Source organism: Periophthalmus magnuspinnatus, chromosome 7 (genome assembly GCF_009829125.3).
Source record: "Periophthalmus magnuspinnatus isolate fPerMag1 chromosome 7, fPerMag1.2.pri, whole genome shotgun sequence".
Lineage (NCBI taxonomy): Eukaryota > Metazoa > Chordata > Actinopteri > Gobiiformes > Gobiidae > Periophthalmus > Periophthalmus magnuspinnatus.
The window spans coordinates 13,765,222-13,788,806 of NC_047132.1; the positions used below are offsets into that span (position 1 = coordinate 13,765,222).

General features: G+C 45.5%; 2 protein-coding genes across 2 annotated transcripts; both read left to right on the forward strand.

The window, feature by feature from the left end:
* The first annotated feature begins 342 nt into the window (after window positions 1-342).
* Window positions 343-9,064, forward strand: dpm1 (dolichyl-phosphate mannosyltransferase subunit 1, catalytic). The gene is made up of 9 exons (XM_033969576.2): window positions 343-528; window positions 1,428-1,527; window positions 4,208-4,241; window positions 4,310-4,386; window positions 4,957-4,982; window positions 5,066-5,161; window positions 6,070-6,138; window positions 7,217-7,331; window positions 8,311-9,064. Exons 1-9 carry the CDS (start codon window positions 398-400, stop codon window positions 8,413-8,415), a joined length of 753 nt encoding a protein of 250 aa, XP_033825467.1. The 5' UTR covers window positions 343-397; the 3' UTR covers window positions 8,416-9,064.
* Window positions 9,065-11,842: 2,778 nt separating this feature from the next.
* On the forward strand, window positions 11,843-22,079 carry adnpb (activity-dependent neuroprotector homeobox b). The gene is made up of 5 exons (XM_033968819.2): window positions 11,843-12,277; window positions 15,390-15,505; window positions 16,437-16,529; window positions 17,049-18,755; window positions 19,270-22,079. The coding sequence occupies exons 2-5, from the start codon at window positions 15,398-15,400 to the stop codon at window positions 20,353-20,355; spliced, it is 2,994 nt and encodes a 997-aa protein (XP_033824710.1). The 5' UTR covers window positions 11,843-12,277; window positions 15,390-15,397; the 3' UTR covers window positions 20,356-22,079.
* Window positions 22,080-23,585: the final 1,506 nt, after the last annotated feature.

Consider the following 23,585-nt stretch of genomic DNA (forward strand, 5'->3'; position numbering starts at 1 on the left):
AGGGACTCGTGCATTTGGCGAATTGAGACACGGCCATTATGTGGTTCAGATAAAGCCGCCTGTGATTACACACTTGGCCAGTAGGTGGGTTCATAAGCACATGAAGCTTCGAGAAATGAACCCTTTCTCGAACCAGTTGGCTCAAGTGATTCAATGCTTCATGAGGCTTCATCTCACCATCACTACTGCAAACTGCGCATGTCTTTATTAAGTCGTTCCCTCAAATAATATATTTTTTATTTTGTAAATTTTATTCTTCTCCTTTCAGTCATTTGCGGTGCTACGTAATCTTGTTCGTTGGACGTTTTATTTTGAAAAGCCCGAGTCGGATGTTTATGTTCTGTCGCCGGAAGTGCTAGCTCCACGGTATTAGCTTTAGCTCCCGGTGATTCTCGTCATGTCGAGCCGAAAAACCTCACCTCCGAGTGGCCACGGCGGGGACAAATATTCGGTGCTTTTACCCACGTACAACGAGCGCGAGAACCTGCCTCTAATCGTGTGGCTCCTGGTCAAATACTTCGGGGAAAGGTGAGTTTACGAGGAAGTTTGGGCTCAGAGCTAACTACGCTAATGCGGCTAACCACTCTGTGATGAGCTGTCACTGCACACTCTACAAGTGTAAGGACTGATTTGCGTTTGGATAAACAGTCACCTCAGATCAAGTTTAATTTAGGTAAAAAATGACTTAAATGAATAATGAGTGACTGAAAGGTGATGTTTAAGTCTTCAAAATCTAACTGAGATTTCCAGTGTCCAGTGGATTTAGACTGTTTTTTACAGCTGTACTTAAGCTGTCTGTTCTACCCCAAAGCATTAACTTAAGTGGTAAAATAATATATCTATGTATGAACAATAGATTGATATAGAAATTGATCCTTTTTGCTTGTTAAATATCATCAAAGTATCTGTCCCGTTAAGAACATAAGTCTGGTAAATATATGGGAGACTAGAAAACTGCATAAATATATGCAGTAAATCACATTTTACTCCAACAAGTTAGATAAATAAATGTATTATTATTATTATTATAACTATTATTATTAACTATTATTGATAACTAATATTATTAATAACAACATAATTAATAAAACATAACACCACACTTTTCATGACAATCAAAGATGCTTCACACAGTTCAAGACAAAACACAAATGAAAGAAATGAAAAAGCAGAAGCAGTTGCTTGAAACAGTTTTGAACATGTGAGTTTTTAAAGATGGAGAGCATAGATGAGGCTCTGTTGTGTTTGGACGTTCCAGAGGGTGGGGGCAGCAGCGGACAAGGCCCTGTTCCCCGGGTGTTGTCTTTAGAAGGTGGGGGGAGACAGGAAGCTGGAATTAGCTGATCAGAGGGCAGAATCACCTGTGGCACCCACCACAGTCTCAGTAGAATGTATGAGAGAAACACTGATCTCTCCTTTCTTCACAGTGGGTATGATTATGAAATCATTGTGATAGACGACGGCAGCCCAGACGGGACTCTGGAGGTGGCTCAGCAGCTGCAGAACATCTACGGAGAAGACAAGATAGTGAGTGTCAGACAACAAAAGATATCCACCATTTTGTAACATACAACAAATGTCAAATATCCAGCATTTTGTAACGGCAATAATAAAATCTGTGACGTTTTATTTGTGTATTGAATAGGGATGCACCGATCCCATACTGGAAAATCTGATACTGAAAAATGTGCTGGATCAGATATCGTCGTTACTTGAGACATAAACAATAGCTCTATATCACATTTGGTCAAGTTTTGTCTTATTTTAGTTTTGTTTAAAAGCTGTTATGACTCTACTCTCTGACCTCTGATCTAATGTTTTTTCATCATCACAAACAGACCTGGAGTTGTGTTTTGTTTAATTCACAGATGTTTAACACACAAACCTTGCATATTTAGGAGAGTTTTTCTCTCAAACTGAAAACACTCTGTTCCACGTTGAATCAGTCTTGTCCTTTTGGTCATTACCCAGAGCTCATGACCATAGGTGAGGGTAGGAACGTAAATTGACCGGTAAATTAAGAGCTTTGCCTTTAGACTAAGCTCCTTCTTTACCACAACAGACCGATACAGCGACCGCATCACTGCAGACGCTGCACCGATCCAACTGTCAATATCACACTCCATCCTTCCCTCACTCGTGAACAAGACCCCGAGATACTTGAGATCCTCCACTTGAGGCAGGGACTTGCCACCCACCCAGAAAGGGCAAGCCACTTTTTTCCAGTCGAGAACCATGGCCTCGGATTTGGAAGAGCTGATTCTCATCCCAACCGCTTCACACTTGGCTGCAAACCACCCCAGTGCTTGCTGCAGGTCCTGGCTCAATGAAGCTGTTAGGACAACATCATCTGCAAACAGCAGAGATGAGATCCCGTAGTTCCCAAATTGGACCCCCTCTTGGCTGCACCTAGAAATTGTGTCCATAAACATAATGAACAGAACTGGTGGCAGAGGGCAGCCCTGGCGGAGTCCAACATGCACCGGAAACAGGTCTGACTTACTGCCGGCAATGCGAACACTGCTCCAGTCATACAGGGACCGGACAGCCCTTAACAAAGGGCTCTGGACCTCATACTCCCAGGGCACCCATCCAAAGGACACGGTCAAATGCCAGATTCACAAAACACATGTGGACTGGTTGGGCAAACTCCTATGAACCCGTGATGGAGAGTACATAGCTGGTCCATTGTTCTGGAGGAGAATCCGAGCTTCAACTATCGGTCGGATTCTACTCTCTAGTACCCTGGAATAGACCTTACTGGGAAGGCTAAGGAGTGTGATTCCCCTATAATTGGAACACACCCTCTGGTCCCCCTTCTTATACAGAGGGACCACCACTCCAGTCTGCCAGTCCGTCGGTATTGTCAGTCCAGCGGTACTGTCACCTACCACCACGCGATGTTGTAGAGACGTATCAGCCAAGACAGCTCCCCAACATCCAGGGATTAAGGTACTTGGGACGGATCTCATCCACTCCCAGAGCCGGAGCCTTACCACCGAGGAGCTTGCCAACCACCTTGTTGACTTCAGCCAGGGTGATGGATGAGTCTGCACCCGGGTCCCCAGTCTCTGCTTCCTTCTCAGAAGACGTGACAGTGGGATTGAGGAGATCCTCAAAGTATTCCTTCCACCGCCCAACAACATCCCTAGTCGAGGTCAGCAGCTCTCCGCCTGCACTGTAAGCAGTGTTAGTGAAGCGCTGCTTCCCCCTTCTGAGGAGTCGAACAGTTTGCCAGAATCTCTTTGAGGCCATCTGATAGTCTTCCTTCATAGCCTCCCCAAACTCCCAACCCCGGGTTTTTGCCTCTGTGACCGAATGAGCTGCAGAACACTAGGCCCGCTGGTACTCGTCAGCTTCCTCAGGAGTCCCACTAGCCAAGCAGGCTTGATAGGACTCCTCCTTCAGTCTGACCACATCCCTTACTTCCGGTGTCCACCACCCGGTTCGGGGGTTGCCACTGTGACAAGCACCGCAGACCTTACGACCACCGCTACGAGCAGCCGCACCAACAATAGAGGCGGAGAACATGGCCCACTCTGAGTCTCGATGTCGCTGGCTTCCCCCTGGGATCAGGGAGAACCTCTCCTGGAGGTGTGAGTTGAAGACCCCTCTGACAGAATTCCCTGCCAGACGTTCCCAGCAGAACCTCACAATACGCTTACCAGATCTGTCCGGCTTCCTCCTCTGCCAGCAGATCCAACTCGCCACCAGGTAGTGATTGGTTAACAGCTCTGCCCCTGTCTTCACCCGAGTGTCCAATACAAGTGGCCGAAGATCAGACACAACAACACAACAACAACAAAGTCGATCATTGACCTCTGACCTAGAGTGTCCTGGTGCCACGTGCACTGATGGACATATGCTCAAACATGGTGTCTGTTATGGACTAACTGTGGCTAGCACAGAAGTCCAATAACAAAACCCCACTTGGGTTCAAATCAGGGAGGCTGTTTTTCTCAATCACACCCCTCCAAGTGTCACTGTTGTTACCCACACGGGCATTGAAGTCCCCGGTTGGTACACTGTCTAGTACTCCCCCCATGGACTATGTCCCGTCTGTGTGTTTGTCTAGTCTGTGTGTTTGTCCAGTCTGTGCGTGTGTCCAGTCTTTTTAAACACACTAACAGGTTAGCCCTTATTATATTTGTCACATCACAAACATGAGGAAAACATTCTAAATCTGTGTTTCTGTATTTGTTTGTAGCTCCTTCGTCCTCGAGCAAAAAAACTGGGTCTGGGTGAGTGACACATGAAGATTGTGTGTGTTTTTATTTCTGAACAGTTTAGTAATGAGCTTATCTTAAAGGAACGGCGTACATCCACGGAATCAAACACGCCAGTGGAAACTTCATCTTCATCATGGACGCCGACCTATCGCACCACGTCAGTACCTCCTCGTCCTCGTCCTCCTACTCCTCCTACTCCTCCTGCTCCTCCTGCTCCTCCTCTGCACTGTAAACATATCTGTGTGTTACTGTAGTGATGTCAGCAGATCATTTGGATCATGGAGGTGGAGGTGATGGATCTGTGTTTATAAACATTAATAGAATTGTCTTATTAAAGTTAAAGCTACAGTATGTAACTTTCTAGAGATGTAAAGTCACCTGCTTGATTCCATTTAAGTACAAAGTCAAAGCCATACGTTATAACCAAAGGAACAACATTTCCATGGAAACAAGCAGGAGGAAGCTCTTCCAGGCCAAATAGGAGTCAGGTTTGTGGAGAGGCAAGCCCACTCACAGTAAGGACACATGTTTTTCAGTGCAATAAACACAACCAAAATGAAAAAAGGCTTTTATTTTAGTCAGTTTTTGGCTAAAATGTCACATACTGTGGCTTTAAATGATCTAATAAAATTATTTTTTGTGAATTCATTTAAATCTATGTACAAATTCAGTGTTTGTTGTTGTTTGTATTTTTACCGATAATAACTTTACATTTTATTATTTTTAGCCTAAATTCATCCCAGAGTTCATCAGGTCAGTTTCAGTAAAATTCAAAATTTTCACAAAGTAAATTTGAAATTTGAAATGTTAAATTTGAGTTTTATTACATTTTCCAGGTTGCAGAAAGAGGAAGACTTTGACCTGGTATCTGGGACGAGATACAAAGGTGACGGAGGAGTTTACGGGTGGGACCTGAGGAGGAAAATGATCAGGTGAGGCACAAAATAGCCACCATGGGAATTCAAATGTTTGTTTTTGTCATAAAATGAAAATATTTAGATCAGATATCAGTTCATCATTGAAGTGTTTTTGTTCTTCATGCCTCCTTCAGTCTGGTGTTAGGGACATTCTCATCACATTTAAAGGGGCTAATGGTCTGTACCTTTAAAACTGATCTCACCATCTGGGAAAAAAACATGATTACCACACTGTTATTTAAGTACATGCTCAGCTAAATCTCTTTGATTCTGAATCCATTAAAGATGGGGGTGAGCTGATGTCTTTCTTATTTTGTAAAGGTCTTTGAATCAAGTTGAATCACTTTTTGTCTCCTGTGTGAGTCTGTCTCAAGAATCACTATAACCAGTAAATTAAACTAGAAATACAGATTTAGGGCCTCGGTGTTTATCATGTTACATTTTCCTTACAAAAATCTAAATTTTTGCTATTTTAATTGTAAAATTAAAAGATTTGAGCTGTGGAGGGTTGTATAAGTGACTTATTATTGATTCATTCTGTTTATTTGCTGCAGCTCAGGCCTTCAATGATTCAATTTATTTAAAGTCACTGAGATACTCCTGTTTCAGTTTTATTGTGTGAATGACATAATGTAGTATTATCGTTTATCATGATATTTCTCTGTAGTGACACATCGAGCTGCTAAAAGTGTCATGTGAGAGGCTCCAGTGGCTGATCATCAACATTTAACTCTTAAAACCCACAACAAAGCCCCTAGTGAAGCTTACTAATTATCTTTCCACTTTTGAAAAAAAAACATACAAAAAAACATATAGACATAACACTGTTCTATTTCCATTTTTCTTTACTGTGTTTGTTCAGAAATATACATCTGATAGATGTCCCATCTCTAATTAAAAAACCTGTTTGTTTTTTTTTTCAGCCGAGGAGCAAACTTCCTGACGCAGGTTTTGTTGCGACCGGGCGCCTCCGACCTCACGGGTAGCTTCAGGTCAGACAAAGACAAAACATATTTATTTTGTTTCATTCAGCAGGTCAGAGGTCAGACAGGTGAGGGGTAAAAGTAAAACTCATATCAAAACTAGATACTCATTGTTCACAGGTATCGATACTAAAAAATCACATTGACAAAAATTAACTTTCCTGAATATGTTTATAACGATGTTGAGCTGAACCTTTCACAAGTATAAGACACAGACTAGTATACATCCATGCACCACTATGGAGACTACCTGAACCACTAAGGGATTACACAGATATAAGGTTACATGAGAATAGAACACAAAGTACAAACATTTAATGTGGAACATCACAGTATAATGTCTAAAGAAAGAGTGTTTTTATTATCATGGTATCGGTATTGAGTTTGTTCCTTAGTATTGAAATGAAATTTTAAATTTAGATAAACACAATTAACAAATGTGTGTAAAATATAGTTTATTTTAATCTATTTCTACACTTATGTAATGAAGTCTGCTGTAAAACCTTTAGCACCGAGGACCTCTCCTGGACGAATGAGGGAATACAACAACAACAACTTAGAGGACTGTTTGCTTTCTCCTGTTTTTTCTTTGTCTTGTGTGCGCGTGTGTGCGCGCGTGTGTGCGCGTGTGTGTATGATGAATGTTAATGTAAAGTCTGGACACACTTTTTCATTTCTGTGTCATCTTTATTCACACTGTAGATTCTCACTGAAACATGCCTCATGTTTGTCTCATGACTGTCTCATATTTGTTTCATGTTTGTTTCATGTTTGGCTCATGTTTGTCTCACGTTTGTGTCATGTTTGTCTCACGGTTGTTTTGTGTATGTCTCATGACTGTCTCATGACTGTCTCATGTTTGCCTCATGTATGTTTCATGTTTCTGTCATGTTTGTTTCATGTTTGTCTCTTGAGTGTCTCATGTTTGCCTCAAGTTTGCGTCATGCTTGTGTCATGCTTGCGTCATGTTTGTCTTATTTATTTTTAAGTTGTATAAAAAGCAGGTGGAGAGTCTGGTGGAGTCTTCTCTTTGTTTTTGTGTCATGTTTGCCTTATGCTTGTCTCATACACGTTTTATGTGTTGCAGGTTGTATAAGAGGCAGGTGTTGGAAAGTCTAGTGGAACGCTGTGTTTCTAAAGGTTACGTATTTCAGATGGAGATGATCGTCAGAGCCAGACAACTGCACTACAGTATAGGAGAGGTATGACCTTTGACCCCTGCACTGGCGACTAAAAGGGCAACACCATTGCACTGTAAAAACATTCCACTTACACCACTGTACTAAAAATATTTAACCAAATAAAATCTGTATATTCTGAAATTAATTTTGGACTCACTCACTTTAATGCTTTGGACATATTCACTGATTTCATGCCCTCCCTGTGTGTCAGATGCCCTCCCTGTGTGTCAGATGCTGCTAACCCTGTAGTTTAGACTCTACATACATGCTCTGAAATACTCCTGGGATTCTTGACTGAGTTTAAAGTTCAGATTTCAGGAGCATCTCCGCTCTGATGTCCTTCTCCACCATCTGTGCATTAAGTTCTCTTCTATGTTTTAACTTGTCTCCTTGTGTCCTTCAGAGGCCTGTCTCTTCTGTGTTTTAACTCGTCTCCTTGTGTCCTTCAGAGGCCAGTCTCTTCTGTGTTTTAACTTGTCTCCTTGTGTCCTTCAGAGGCCAGTCTCTTCTATGTTTTAACTCATCTCTTTGTGTCCTTCAGAGGCCTGTCTCTTCTGTGTTTTAACTTGTCTCCTTGTGTCCTTCAGAGGCCTGTCTCTTCTGTGTTTTAACTCGTCTCCTTGTGTCCTTCAGAGGCCCGTCTCTTCTGTGTTTTAACTTGTGTCCTTATGTCCTTCAGAGGCTCGTCTCTTCTGTGTTTTAACTTGTGTCCTTGTGTCCTTCAGAGGCCAGTCTCTTCTATGTTTTAACTTGTCTCCTTGTGTCCTTCAGAGGCTCGTCTCTTCTGTGTTTTAACTTGTGTCCTTGTGTCCTTCAGAGGCCTGTCTCTTCTGTGTTTTAACTCCTCTCCTTTTGTCCTTCAGAGGCCCGTCTCTTCTGTGTTTTAACTTGTGTCCTTGTGTCCTTCAGAGGCTTGTCTCTTCTGTGCTTTAACTCCTCTCCTTGTGTCCTTCAGGGCCCGTCTCTTCTGTGTTTTAACTCATCTTCTTGTGTCCTTCAGGTGCCGATCTCTTTCGTAGACAGAGTTTATGGAGAGTCCAAACTTGGAGGAAACGAGATTGTGTCGTTTGTGAAAGGACTGCTCACTCTGTTCGCCACCACATGACCCCCGCATCTGTCACATGACCCTGGTCCTGTCACATGACCAGGGAATCCCTGGAAAACCTGGTTTAGTTCTGGTCTAGTCTTGGTTTAGACCTGGTTTAGACCTGGTTTAGACCTGGTTTAGACCTGGTTTAGACCTGGTTTAGACCTGGTTTAGACCTGGTTTAGACCTGGTTTAGTCCTGGTTTAGTCCTGGTTTAGTCCTGCACAAGAGGGCGGAGGGACGTATCTTTTAAATGTAGGGGGCAAGTACAGAAACAGACTGAGGTTTGATTTTAGGTTTAGTTATTGTAAATAAAAACTGTGCATCACATTCCAGCTGCATTAAGGTTTTTACTTGTGTTTGACTCCACAGACAGAACTACACAAAATGACTCCACGAGAAACTCTGTTCATAATGTTTTGGCTGATGTTCTGTATTAGCTGTGCTCTGGACTAGGTCACTGCTGCTACATTTGTGGATTTATCTTTAAACTTGTCAAATAATCAAAACACAAGAGTTTGTTTGGTTTAAACTCATGTAAATTTGCTCCAAACAGAGATGCCTGTTAAATATGAGTTTCCTCTGTTTCTGCTTCAGCTGTGAAATAAATGAATCATGTTCTGTGAGTTCTCATGTTTTGTTTATTAAAGCCCCATATTCCTCTGATATTTGACCTCTGTTTTAATGTTGTTTTCTCATCACAAACAGACCTGGAATTGTGTTTCTTTTCATTCACACATGTTTAACACACAAACCCTGTATATTTAGGCTGAGTTCTTCTCTCAAACAGAAAACAATCTGTTCCACCTTGTGATGTCATGTGGCAATACAGGAAGTGCTCCACTGTGTTTTTAAACTCCACACACCTTCACTAAAATCATTTGGATCATTTCAGAGCTGGAACTGCCAATCTCTACCGAACTAAAGGTAAAAGGAGCTGTTAACTTAAAAACTACCACGTCATGACATCACAAGGTGGGGCAGAGCATTTTAAGCTTTGGAGATGTAGACAGACTAATAATAAAGTGTTACTCAAACATGTGAATGAAACAAAACACAACTCCAGATATGTTTTTGTGGAGGTCATTAGAAAATGGAGCTCACAGTGGTCAGTTTTTTTTAAAATATAGAACCTTTTAAATAACTAAATAAACCTGACCATCCTTCAGTGTCTCTGGGTTAACCCCGTCCGGAGCAGTCAGGAGTACCTAGCTGGAGGATGAGCCCGTTTTTCTCAGATTCATTGATTCATGTGTTGCCTTTGGGGGGGCATCTGGTGAAATCAGATACAATATGTAACTTTCTGGAGGTGGTACATCACCTGCATGATTTAGAAAGTTAAACATTCAAATGAAGATGGATAAGTTTTATTTTGATCTATTTTTGGGGTAAGAATGTTACGTACTGTGGCTTTAAGTCGTAGTTGCATAATGAACTACTGAGAACAGTGTTTTTATCCTGTTGAGTAACTTTGAAGCACCACACAGGTACTTTTCACTCTTTCATGACACTGTTTTGGTTCCAACATGATGTGACCTGTTCATCCTAGTATCGGTAAAAGTGTAACTGCCAAAATCTTCAGATTAAGTTTTATTAGATTGTACGCGCATGCGTCCTGCCTGAAACGCCCTTCCAAGAAAGGCGCCTGCTACCGTCCACCCCGCGTTAATGCAGCATGGGGCTGTTTACGCCACAGAGCCCCGGAACCTGCAAAGGTCAGACAAAAACGTGCGTTCTGACAGAACTTTACAAAGTCCCGGACTTGAACAGAATGTAAAAGGGACCGACTTCCACAAGAGAAGCCGGAACCAGGAACAGGGAGGCCGCGCTCAGAACTTCAGAGCCCGGACCCAGGGGCTAGGACGCCGCTCAGAGCTGCAGAGCCCTGGGCTGCGGAGGAGGAGGCACAGGGCTGTGGAGGAGGAGGCACAGGGCTGCGGAGTAGGAGGCGCCGGGCTGTGGAGGAGGCGCCGTGCTGTGGAGGAGGAGGCGCCGAGCTGTGGAGGAGGAGGCGCCGGGCTGTGGAGGTGGCGCCGGGCTGTGGAGGAGGAGGCACCGGGTTGTGGAGGAGGAGGCACCGGGTTGTGGAGGAGGCACCGGGCTGTGGAGGAGGAGGCACCGGGCTGTGGAGGAGGCGCCGGGATGTTGAGGAGGAGGCACCGGGATGTGGAGGAGGCGCCGGGATGTGGAGGAGGAGGCGCCGGGCTGTGGAGGAGGTTTAGGTTAGATTCTGCGGTGTTTCTGAAGTTTGGAGCTTAATTGGAAAAAGTGAGACTGACCAATCACGAGTTTCACTGAGTAACAAGCACAAGCACATGCACGAGCCTGGATTTGTGATGCAAATTTAGGCTGACGTCACGTCCGCCTTAAATATAATAGAGAGGTCTGACACTGCTCAGATTTACACATTTCACTGTACTTTTACTAAGGGAAAGTAATAATAACATCACATAAAGCATAAATATGGTATATTTAAATTATAAACAATTGCTGAAAAGCCTGCATTACTGATAGAATAGGAAATCAAAAAGCCCTTAATGACTCTTAATTAACTCTTTGGAACCTCTTGATCAAACTTGCCTGTTATTATAGAGAATATGCCATAGATCTATGGGTTATGCACTGACGTCATCTTATTCGAAAGATGCCTCTCAACATGGCACAGAACAACAGACAAAATGTGTTTCTTTGATTTTTTTTATTTTTTATTTTTTGGCTCATTTGTGTCTGTGGAGCTGACACACCACAATAATGATCTCAACACACAGACTCATAATCATGTTCTTTAAGGAGTTAATGGTTCAGTTGACCTGTGTCTGATCCAAAGTGTGTATCAGTGATAGGTGTGAGTGTTTCTGCAGGTCCCTGTGGTGTCACTGTTCTCTGTTTTTAGTCTGGTCACTTGATTTTCTTGTTTTAGAGTCCGGTCCAAACTAAATGTTAGTTGTGAGTTGAGACTTTTATATTAGTTTTTAATTTGTAGCAGCTCTATCACATTTTGATGTGTTTTTATTCCTTACAGGTGAAGTGTCATCACTCACACTGACACTATACCTTTTCCACTCACTGATGAAGTTCCAAAAGCTGTGACATCATCTGCATCACCTCTATTGTATCTTGAGTAGGCCTATGTACAGCCTAAGCCTATTCATTTAGATTTCACTATTAATCTTGTTTTATTAAGGTATTCAGATATTTCTCTTAAAATGTAGGCTAATAGGATATATTATGAAAGATGTCTAGATAATTTGAATAATGTTGACATACTCAATTAAACGCTCTTTTCCCCAGACCGTTAAAATGAGCTACCGTCCCAAAATGGCAGCCGCTTTTGACGCATGAAGGTTTCCTGGTCTAGACCCCGCCCCGTGCTGTGACCACTTCCGCCGCTTTTATTTGCGCCATTTTGGACAGGGGAGTTTGAGCTCCGTGTGTATTGTCTGTCAAGACGCCGAGTGGGCAACACGTTCTCCTCTGTCAGAGGGGGAGAAGCGGAGGAGAGGCGAGGAGAAGCGGAGAGAAGCGGAGAGAAGCCGAGGAGAGCAGCCGAGGAGAGCCGGACTTTCATCGGTCAGAGAAGCTTTTCAGACCCGCTTCACAGAGATGTCAGCCCGGTATTTCCTCAGCCCGTGTCCGCCTCCCGAGCTCCGGGGTTCGTCTGTGTGAGCGCGGGAGAGTCGGGGAAGAGTCGGGGAAGAGTCGGGGAAGAGTCGGGGGAGCCCGTGAGGGGGAGACTGTGAGGGGTGAGGCGGGGTCTGTGAGTCGGACCCCGGGGGAGCCAGCCGGTGTAGAGCCCGCGGAGTCCCGGAGGAAACTACCCGTGAATCAGAGGTCCGACCCGGGCTGAGAGGAGTGAGGCTGGTGCTGGAGGTGTGAGCAGGTAAAGTGAACCGGGCTTGGACTGGAATCTGAATAGACTAAGACTAAGTCCGGGTTGGTTTAGTCTCGGTTAGTCCTAATTTTGAGTGTACCATTTGTCCTGGTTTAACGTTAGTCCTGGCTTAGTCCTGGTTTAATGTTAGTCCTGGCTTAGTCCTGGTTTAATGTTAGTCCTGGCTCAGTCCTGGCTTAGTCCTGGTTTAGTCCTGGTTTAACGTTCGTCCTGGCTTAGTCCTGGTTTAATGTTAGTCCTGGCTCAGTCCTGGTTTAGTCCTGGCTTAGTCCTGGCTTAGTCCTGGTTTAACGTTAGTCCTGGCTTAGTCCTGGCTTAGTCCTGGTTTAGTCCTGGTTTAGTCCTGGTTTAACGTTCGTCCTGGCTTAGTCCTGGTTTAACGTTAGTCCTGGCTTAGTCCTGGTTTAGTCCCGTTTTAACCCAACACAGACCTGGTTCTGGTTTGGTTTAGTCCTACGTTAGACCGCTTTTAGTCCCGGTATAGTTGGTTTTGATTTTGGACAGATTTGGTCCTGTTTATGCCTTTTTTAGAACTTGTTTAGACCGTATTAGTAGACCTGGCGTGGTTCCGTTTTTCCCCTTGTTTATTCTTAAAATTAGTTATGTTTTAGATCTATGGTCGAGTCCTGGTCGACATTATTAAAGAACTCATTAACTCGTTCAGTATCTCCTGTGAACCAGCTCAACAATTTTACAGAGAAATTAAGACATTTTTGCAAGTTAAACTTCTCTGTTTGTGTTTTAAAATGTAAATAACATAATGTAAAGTTGATCCAGAGCAGGTTCAGAGGTCTGTGGGTGACCCCGTGGTTCAGACCAGGTTCTCACCAGGAACCAAACACCAAAACAAAGTCTCATGGATCAGAAGCTTTCATTTTATGTCAAATTAAATATAGGCCCAGTTTAGTCCTAGTTTAGTCCTAGTTTAAGTCCCCGGTTTAAGTCCCCGGTTTAAGTCCCCGGTTTAAGTCCCCGGTTTAAGTCCCCGGTTTAAGTCCCCGGTTTAAGTCCCCGGTTTAAGTCCCCGGTTTAGTGCAGGTTTCAGGCCTGTTTTTCTGGTGCAGAAGGAGGCAGAGTGTGGCTCCTATCTCCTTTCCTCCCTCCCCCCTCCTCACCCGTCTCCCCCCTCCCCTCCCCCATGTTCTGATCCTGTCTAAAGCGCTCCTCCCTCGCTCCCTCCCTCCCTTCTGTGCTCTCTCTCTGTCCACTCTACCAACCCCCACTCTCCCTCCCCTCCTCTGTCTCACCCGCTCCCCACTCCTCTCTCTTTCCTCCCCCGCCCCTCCCTCTGCCCTGTTTTTTCTGTGTCTCCATTTCCCTCCTCTCTCTCCTCTCTCTCTCAATCTGTCCCCCCTCCCTTCCCTCTCAGTCTCTCTCCTCCCTCTCTCGTCCCCTCCCCTTCCTCTTCTTCCTCCCTCCCCTCTCTCCCTTTGTGTTCCTCTCTCCACTCCCCCTCCCTCCTCTCTCTCTCCTCCCCTCCCCCCGTCCTCTCTGCACTCACACTCCCCTCCTGTTCCCTCTCTCTGACTGTGTGTGCCTCTCCACTCCTTCTCTCTTCTCTCTCTCCCCTCTCACTCTTTGTCTATCTCCCCCCCTCCTCTTCCTTCTCTGTGTGTGTGTTAGACTCCCCTCCTCCCGTCTCCTCCCTCTCCTCTTCTCTTTTTCTTTGTGCGGCTCTCTCCCACTTCTCTCTCTCTTTCTGTGCTTCTTTTCTTCCCTCCCTCCTCCTCCTCCTCCCTCCCGTCTGTGTGCGCCTGTCTCTCCCATCTGCCCCTCCCTCACTCTTCCTCTTCTGTGTGTGTGCGTGTGGCTTCTTTTTCTCTCCCCTCCTCCATCTCTCCCTCCCCTCTCTGTATGTGGCCTCTCCCTCTCCTCTCCTCCCCCCCGTTCTGCTCCCTCTCCCCCCCCCGTATGTGTGTGTGTGTGCTTTTCTTCTCTCCCTCTCCCTCCTTCACTCCCCTCTCTCTCTGTGTGCTTCTCTCTCTGCCCCCTCCTCCTCTCCCTCCTCTCTCTCTTTCTCTGCATGCTTCTCTCTCCCTCTTCCCTCTGTGTGTGTGTTTTTCTTCTCCCTCTCCCTCCTCCCTCCCTCATTCCCTCCCTCGTTCTCTCCCTCCCTCTCCCTGACTGCAGACATGTTGGAGAGGCTACTCCTGGCTCAATAGGAGGCGCCATTCCGTGTGGTATTACGGAGCTCAGGAGGTTTATGTAATAAAGACCAATACAGGAAGTACACCCCCCCCCCCACACACACACACTTTCCCCCTTCACCCCCAAGACTGGACTGTCCACAGAACCCTGTGACCCAAGACCTGACTGAACTAGAACTGAACCAGGGACTGGACCGGGGACAGGATCACTACTCGACCGGGGACTCGACCGGGGACTCGACCGGGGACTCGACCGGGGACTCGACCGGGGACTCGACCGGGGACTCGACCGGGGACTCGACCGGGGACTCGACCGGGGACTCGATCGGGGACTCGATCGGGGACTCGACCGGGGCTCTATATTATTGAGTTGATGGTTGTATCCTATTTCCTGTCTTTGCATTCTGCTGCTGTGCCTTTGAGCAGGACACCTTTCCTGTGGGACTTGATTTGAATGATTTTAGATGAGTCAGATGAGCAATGCGGCGGAATTTGGTTGTAACATTTGAAAGTCTTGTTTTGGGCTGAACCAGTTGGGAAAAATGTGTAATAGTGTTTATTTAGAGTTACAATTTCTGTTTTATTAACAGGATTCTGTTCAAAGTTCACATTTAAGTACTAATTCAGTGCGAGTCTGTACAAGGCTCCGCCCACAAGCCTACATCATCCATACTCCCACACGACAGTTCTTCATAAATATACAAAACTGTACACAGCAACTTGAAAAACCTGATGTGATGTTCAGTAGTTTAATTAGTGGGATGCACGTTGTGTTGTGATAGTGCTCTGAAGGGGGAATGACTTAGCATGGAGAGCAAGGAGACTCAGAGCATCAAAAACAAAAGTTAAACTTAAAAATCATTTGGTAAGGAGTGGTCAGGATGTTGGAGCTGTGTGGGCATAGTATTTGAAAGGTTCTCGTTCTCATATTAAACTCTGTGTTGTTTCTTCAGGACTAAAGATGTTCCAGTTGCCAGTGAATAACCTGGGCAGTCTCAGGAAGGCTCGCAGGAACGTGAAGAAAGCTCTGGGAGACATCGGCCTCGACTTCGCCAGAGAACATCTGGATGTGAGTGTGACAGGGAGCAGAGCCTTAAACACAGACACATGTGACAGGGAGCAGAGCCTTAAACACACAGACACATGTGACAGGGAGCAGAGCCTTAAACACAGACACATGTGACAGGGTGCAGAGCCTTAAACACACACACATGTGACAGGGTGCAGAGCCTTAAACACAGACACATGTGACAGGGAGCAGAGCCTTAAACACAGACACATGTGACAGGGTGCAGAGCCTTAAACACAGACACATGTGACAGGGAGCAGAGCCTTAAACACACAGACACATGTGACAGGGAGCAGAGCCTTAAACACACAGACACATTTAAGGCAAAGTCTTATAGTTTAAACAAAATGAGAGACGACAGGAGAATGAGATGGGTCAGGTTGTGTGGAGACTCATTTCCTGTAGTTTGCCCTGAGAGTGTCTGCCCTCGGTGTTGGACTGTGTTTAGTGTTGAGTTCTCATGACGATGGACTTCGGTGATGATGTCACTTCCGGGTCCAACCAGTAACTTCACGGCTGATTTCTATTTTTTTTTTTGTTCCTTCTTCATCAAACATGAGACGGTGACCTTTCAAACATGTGTAACCACAAACTGTATCAAATATATAAATAATTCAGTCATAATCTGCCATAACATATGATTAATTGTGTGCATGTCTCACTAACGCTAGCTTAGCCTTGCCTAGCTTCTTACCTCAGCCTACCTTGTGTAGTTTCTATCACAGTTATAACTATAGAACCATGTTTATAACCATGTTAGCTTTAAACTACTCAGTTTCTGTTTAACGTCAGATGGTTTTCGCTAAAAAAGAGGACATTTTAAACCTGTTGATTGTTTAAATAAGCTGATGGACAGGAAGTGACATTACACTAACTACTCGATAAAGTTTGAATCTCGATTTACCAATTATGTTCCTCTGGTTCTTCTTAGGACTTTAAAGAGTTTGAGCCTCCAGAGATCTATGTCAAACATACGACATGGGAGGACATCTGCTCGTGGGAACCTTCTCACACCAAAGTCCAGGTATGAGAACTTTTGACGTCACATGATCACCTGTCATGTGCTAACACGTGCTAACACATGTGTTAGCCTATGTGCTAAGAGTGGTAGAACATGGGCTATGGTTGGACAAGCGGAAAACCTGGATATCAGTTATCTGATTTGTCTGCGTCTAATTATAAAGAGTTTTTATCTTCTGTAAATCAGGAAGCTCTACTGCCTGTTGGCATGCTAGTTATTGTTAGCATTACTATTTGAACCTCTGCTGTTTAAAATGATGATAAAAATCAGGTACAACACCTTGGAGCATAAATAAAAATTTTAAAGTGTTCTTGAGTAATTGACAGATGGATTTAACCAATCCCAGTGGAGTGTGCATAATGCTTATGTAACAGTGTTATAAAAGTGTATATTATGTATGTATATATGACATATATCCCCATCCCTCTCCTTTAAGGACTGCCGGTCGAAGCCATTTGTTTTATGTAATAGTGTTATAAATGTGTTTTATATATATGTGTAATCCTGTCCCTCTCATTTCAGGACTACCGGTCGAAGCCGTTCGTTTGCTCAGGCTGTGTGTTCTCGTCAAAGTACTTTTCTGCTTATAAAAGTCACTTCAGGAATGTCCACAGTGAAGACTTTGAGAACAACATCCTCCTGAACTGTCCCTACTGCACCTTTAACGGCAACAAGAGCACTCTGGAGACACACATCAAACTGTTCCACATGCCCAGCACGGCCCCCCGCCCTGGGACCACCGCACCCGGGGTCACAGGGGTCACGAAGGACGCCATCAAGACTGTGGGAGACAAGATGGAGCAGGCAGTGTACTATTGTAAGAAGTGCACGTATAAAGACCCTCTGTACAACGTGGTGCGTAAACACATCTACAGAGAGCACTTCCAGCAGGTGGCACAACCCTACATCGTCAAACCAGGCGAAAAGAGCGCCGCCTCTGGCAACTCCACCAACAGCGCCAACAGCACCCAGATCCACTGTAAGAAGTGTTTGTTTGTGCCGCGCACTTACGAGGCACTGGTCCAGCACGTGATCGAAGACCATGAGAGGATCGGCTACCAGGTGACTGCCATGATCGGACACACCAGCGTGCTTGTGCCCCGCCCCAAACCTGTCACCATGGTGACTCCTAAACCGCTGCTGGAGAAGACCATCATCGGCATGGGGCCGAAGGGTGCAGTCATGGCTACCACACGCTCCCTCTCCTCTCCGCCACTCGGACGCACCGCGGCGCCTAAACCTGGTATAGGCTCCGCCCCCATGGGCTCTAAGGCTCCGCCCCTGAACAGCTCAGTGCGCCTCACATTGCCTGGAAACGCACACGTCTTTGTGCCGCAGCAGTCTCATGCCGCCAAGGCGGCGCCCGGTGGACTGCGTGCGCCCATGCTCATGACATCGTCGGTGAAGGCCGGCCCCCTCGGAGCTCGCGTCCAGCCGGCCGCCACCACGGTCGCATCAGTGACGCCAAAACGCGGCTCCGCCCTGGGCACCTCCTTCACGCAGAAGTGGAAGATCTGCACAATCTGTAATGAGTTGTTCCCAGAGAACGTCTACAGCGCTCACTTTGAGAAGGAGCACAAGGCAGAGAAGGTGCTCGCCATCGCCAACTACATCATGAAAATCCACAACTTCACCAGTAAATGTCTGTACTGTAACCGATACCTGCCCAGCGACACTCTGCTCAACCACATGCTCATCCACGGCCTGTCCTGCGCCTTCTGCCGTGCCAACTTCAACGACGTGGAGAAGATGGTCGCTCACATGAGAACGGCGCACCCCGGGGAGACCGCCGCCCCACGCACAGACTCACCTCTGACCTTTGACCTCACGCTGCAGCAGGGAAACCCCAAGAACATCCAACTCCTCGTCACCACCTACAGCCTGAAGGACGCTCCCGAGGAGTCTGTGGCTTTCCACGCTCAGACCACCTCCTCTCTCTCCTCCTCTCTCTCCTCCTCTCTCTCCTCCTCCCTCTCCTCTTCTCTCTCCTCCTCTCTCTCTTCTCTGTCCTCTTCTCTCTCCTCCTCCCTCTCCTCCTCTCTCTTGTCCAGCCGTAGAATGCTACCTCTATCCTCGAAGCTCTCCTCAGATCCTCCTCTTCGTGGCGTGACTCAGGCGGCGGTTCCTTATAAACGAGACATAGGAAAAACCCTGTGCCCTCTGTGTTTCTCTATCCTCAAAGGGCCCATCTCTGAGTCCCTCGCCCACCACCTCAAGGAGAGGCACCAGGTACTCGCCCTCTTCTGCTCGAAGCACTGTGTCAGATGGCCTTCCCTTGTCCTGATAAAAATTGAAAATACTAAGTAAAATTTGTATATAAGCCTTTCATATTTGCATATGTTCCAGACCTGAGCCCTGTGTCTGTGCAGTGAACAGAACCCTGTGTTTTAAAGAAGGGGTATTGTGAAACTCGATTTTGAAATCTGTCCCATGTGCCACGCTGTTCTCTCAAAAACATGAGAGGTTTTAGATGTCATTCATGCATGTGTGAGTAATCTAGAGATCTCTCCCAGGTCCTATTCAAATCCTTATGGTTAGCAGTACAAGCCTGTATGAGGCTCCACCCACAAGCCTACGTCACCCATGCTCCCACATGACAATTCTCCATAAATATACACAAACATGATACAAAATACCCCCTCTTTAATACAGTAAATAACACAGTAAATACCCCTCTTAAAAGACCTTTAGTCCTGTTCTTTTACACATTTGACTCTGCTGATGAATCGGTCTCTGTTTCCAGGTGATCCAGACAGTTCACCCAGTGGAGAAGAAGCTGACATACAAATGCATCCACTGTTTGGGCGTCTACACCAGCAACATGACGGCGTCCACCATCACGCTCCATCTCGTGCACTGCAGAGGCGTGGGCAAGTCACAAACTGGCCCCTCCCCCCGCGTTCAGGCCCTGCCCACTGCCACCAAGAGACCAAATGGTGGCGCCGCTACAAATGCCCCCGCCCCCAAACGTCGCAGAGGGCCGCCCGGGGAGAAGGCGCACCCCAGGGACGTCAACGCGGTCCTGTTCCCCGACGATCCAGACGAGCCTGTGGTCTTGGCTCTCGACCCTCGTGGCCTCGAGAACAAATCATACGACGTAAAGAAGGCGTTTTTGAGCCGCTACTTCAACAAAATGCCATACCCGTCCCACCGCGAGATGGAGAGGCTTGCCACGCGTCTGTGGATGTGGAAGTCGGACATTTTTAACCATTTTGTGAATGAGAGAAACCGGTGTGCGCAGATGTGTAAAGGTCAGAGTGCTAACGTGCTACTGGGGTTTAGCATGGAGCAGGTTAGTGAGGTACGCCACCCGCTAACGTTTACTCAGAGCGGGAACTTTAAGGGACGCGAGGGACCAAACCGGACGTCACGGAGGAGGATCGGAGTTTCAGAGTCGAGGAAGAGGGCAAAAGGAAAACTGAGCTGTGACCCAATGAGGACGATCAATAACAACACACAGCCAATCAGAACGCAGCTACAACAACACAACACCTTACAGCCAATCAGAACACAGCAACCTGACACCTTACAGCCAATCAGAACACAGCAACCCGAGACCATTGCCATCGACTCAGACAGCGACGAAGAGGAGACACAGCGCGGTGGCTACACTCTGAATTTGAGGGCGGGGATAAACCAGGGGGCGGGGCCAGAGTACGAAGAGATGGAAGACATGTCGGAGGAGGAGAGCGATGATGGAGAGGAGGAGCAGCACAGCGGCCATGTTGGAAACGGGTACGGCGTCCTGCAGGGGTCAAACCGACAGTCTGTGCCGATCATCATCCCCAAGTTTGTGCCATCGGCACGAAGTGGCAAACAGCAGGTCTGAACAACATGGAGGGCGAGTCGCAACGTGGAGGGTTGTCATTCCCCCAATTTGAGTCAACTACCCAATCTGCGTCAGTCATGTTAGATGTTGTACGTTATGTCAGATAAACCTGAGTTCTGCTTCATTTAACTGAAATCGAGTTTATCAAAATAAACCTCATAAAACTTTATTTACAAAAACTCAGTTCAAATTCCGCCTGTGACACAAACACATGAAATATTCACCTCAGATCAGAGCCTCCATGTTTGTCTCATCTGTTTGCTCTATGGGTGCGTTCACACATAGTCTTAGACGTAGACTTGGTTTAGTCCTGGTTAAGTCCTAGTTAAATGTGCTGTTAACAGTGGGCTCATGTTCACCTTCAGATAAACACATTTAAACTGACTGTTACATTTAGTTTGCCCTTTTGTGTTGCCGCAATAAGTGACAGGTGTTGAGGTGAGGTGCAGATCCAATTTTGACACAAATTCGGCTCTGATTCAAACTGGGGGAATGATTCACAATATGGAAGACAATTCACAACTGCCGACCTGCCTCAAGGGACACGGGACAAAACCCTGGGAGCCAAACGGTCACACGGACTTTATTTAAGTCAAAATTTTGAGTTCCTCAGACGAACGTGGACTGTCTCATTCTCTATTTTCATCACAAATCTCAAATCAAATCCACAACTGTTTTTTCCCCTGATCGTTTGTCAGAGACGAGCTCATTATCCTGCTGTATTTCTCTAACCATGCCGCATCTGGGAGAGCATCTGACACACCACAATATCTGCAGAGACATTTGACCTGCCCCCATCTCAGTCTGACAGGGATACAGCAGGATGGGAGGGCATCTGACACACTCATTGAGCCTGAGGGACAGTTTGAAGCTGGGGCTGATCTCAGAGATTAAAAACATTCTGTTAAAAACCAAAAGGAGGACTGCTCCTTCATGGCGTCGGCCATCTTAAATACTTTTGCTTTGGTCTGGCCTCGTAATGTGTACAGTATTTTAAATGTTTCTGTGTTCGACCTCTGACTTTTGACCTGCGCCCCCTGCTGTGGCTGGATCTCCAAAGTTTAATGTATATTTAATTTTTTTTGTTTGTAAATGAATGTGTCTCTTTCAGTTGATGTTTGACCTCATTGCTTCACTGCAAAAAAAACAAGCTGTGAAATGACTGAGCTTGTCCTGTCCAATTTTAAAGTTTAAAGTCTTTCTGGACTGGAGGCAAAAGTGAAGAGGAACCGGTGATTTCATTAGAAAGTTCTGAATGGGCTTCACTGATAAATCCAGACCAAGCCAGAGCCAAACGTGATCATCCAATCAGATCAGTTTATTTCAGTGACGCATGTGAGTGGAAGCAGCTCATTGGTCACTCATCATTTACAAACAAAACCACATTCCTCTCTCTCAGACGAACACTTTAGTTCTTTTTCAGTTTGATATTTTTGTTTCTTTCTATTCTCTTTGTGAGCAGCCATTTTGTTTTGATACAAACAAACGTGTGTCCCTGATTGGCTAATCCAACTGTCAATGATGCTCATTTGAACTTTCACAGTGACCACACTCACATGTTCAGAGGTTTCTGGCATGTGTTTTGGGTTGTTCCACTTCACTTTTGCCTTTTCAGAATTTTGAACAAAAGTCTGAATCTAAACTGAATAAATCTGTTATTTTTGTGAATGTTTCTTTCTCTTGTTTCTTTTCTGCAGAACAAAACCTCAGACACTTTTGCACAGTTTAAAATCTCGTTTGCTTTCGCCTCAACTCTGAAAATGTTTCAGAAGAATTTTGTTCTGTCGTTTAGTTTCATTTTACAAAAATAAAAAGTGCAGATTTCTGACTGAAATGTGGAGTTTGACCCTTTACATTAGAGCCTGATGTGTCTCTGTAGGGTTCTGCTGGGTGGAGTTCAGCTGGGTCACACTCTTATGTGCTCCTTTCACCGGGGTCATCACAGTGGCAGACTGGTTAGCCCTGGATTCATCTTTAACCTAAAACATGCATAAGAATCCTCCAGCTAGGCACTCCTGACCCACATCAGGTCAAATGCAGGTTTAACCCAGAGACACTGAAGGTTTCTGTTATATTCATCTCATCAACATTTTCAGATAACCTCGACATGGGGACACTGGGGACTAGTTTTAGAGACTTTGACCCAAAGCAAGAACCAGTTTAAGATTAAATAAACAAGGACTGACCTAGGATGAAACAAAAATTAAAACGGGACTAAACCAAGATTAAATAAACACTAAACCAGGACTAAACCAAGACTAAAGCAGGTTTAAACCAGGTCTAAGCCAGGACTAAACTTGAAATAAACCACACTTAAACAAGGACTGAAGCAGGACTAAACCGGGATTAAACCAGGACTAAACTGGGACTTAAGTAGGACTAAACCAAGACTAAAGCAGGTCTAAGCCAGGACTAAACAAGGACTAAATCAGGACTGAACCAGGACTAAACTGGGTCCAAACAAGGACTAAAGCTGGAATAAACCAGGTCTAACCCAGGACTAAACCAGGATTAAAGCAGGACTAAAACCGGGACTAAAGAAGGACTAAAACAGGTCTAAACCAGTTGTAAACCAGGACTAAAGCAGGACGAATCCAGGTCTAAACCAGTTGTAAACAGGACTAAAGCAGGACTAACCCAGGTCTATACCAAGACTAACGCAGGATTAAAGCAGGACTAAACCAGGTCTAAACTAGGAATAAATCAGGTGTAAACCGTTTCTAAACAAGGACAAAACCAGGATTAAATCAATATTAAACCAGGACTAAACCAGGTCTAATCCCAGTCTAAACCAAGACTAAATGTTGAAACATAAAGCTGATCCTTTCATGTTTGCTCTGATGATGTTGGTCAGTTTCTGTAAAGCTCTGCTGGCCCGATCAGATCCAGGTCAGACCCTGATGTATATTTCAGGTTAAATTATCAGTTTAAAAGTTCTGTTTGTTTTAGGAGCAAAACAACATTTGAAAAATAAATATCTCGCAACAAAAAGGCAAAAGCCCCAGTTTGAGCCTTTGGCATGGTTTAAATATACATTTATTATAACACAATAAAAAACATAAATATACATTTTCTGATGTTTATGTTTTCCATCCATCCATTTTCTTCCACTTATCTGGAACCGGGTTGCGGGGGCAGCAGTCTAAGCAGGGACTCACAGACATCCCTGACCCCAGACACGTCCTCCAGCTCCTCCAGTGGGACCCCAAGGCGTTTCCAGGCCAGCCGAG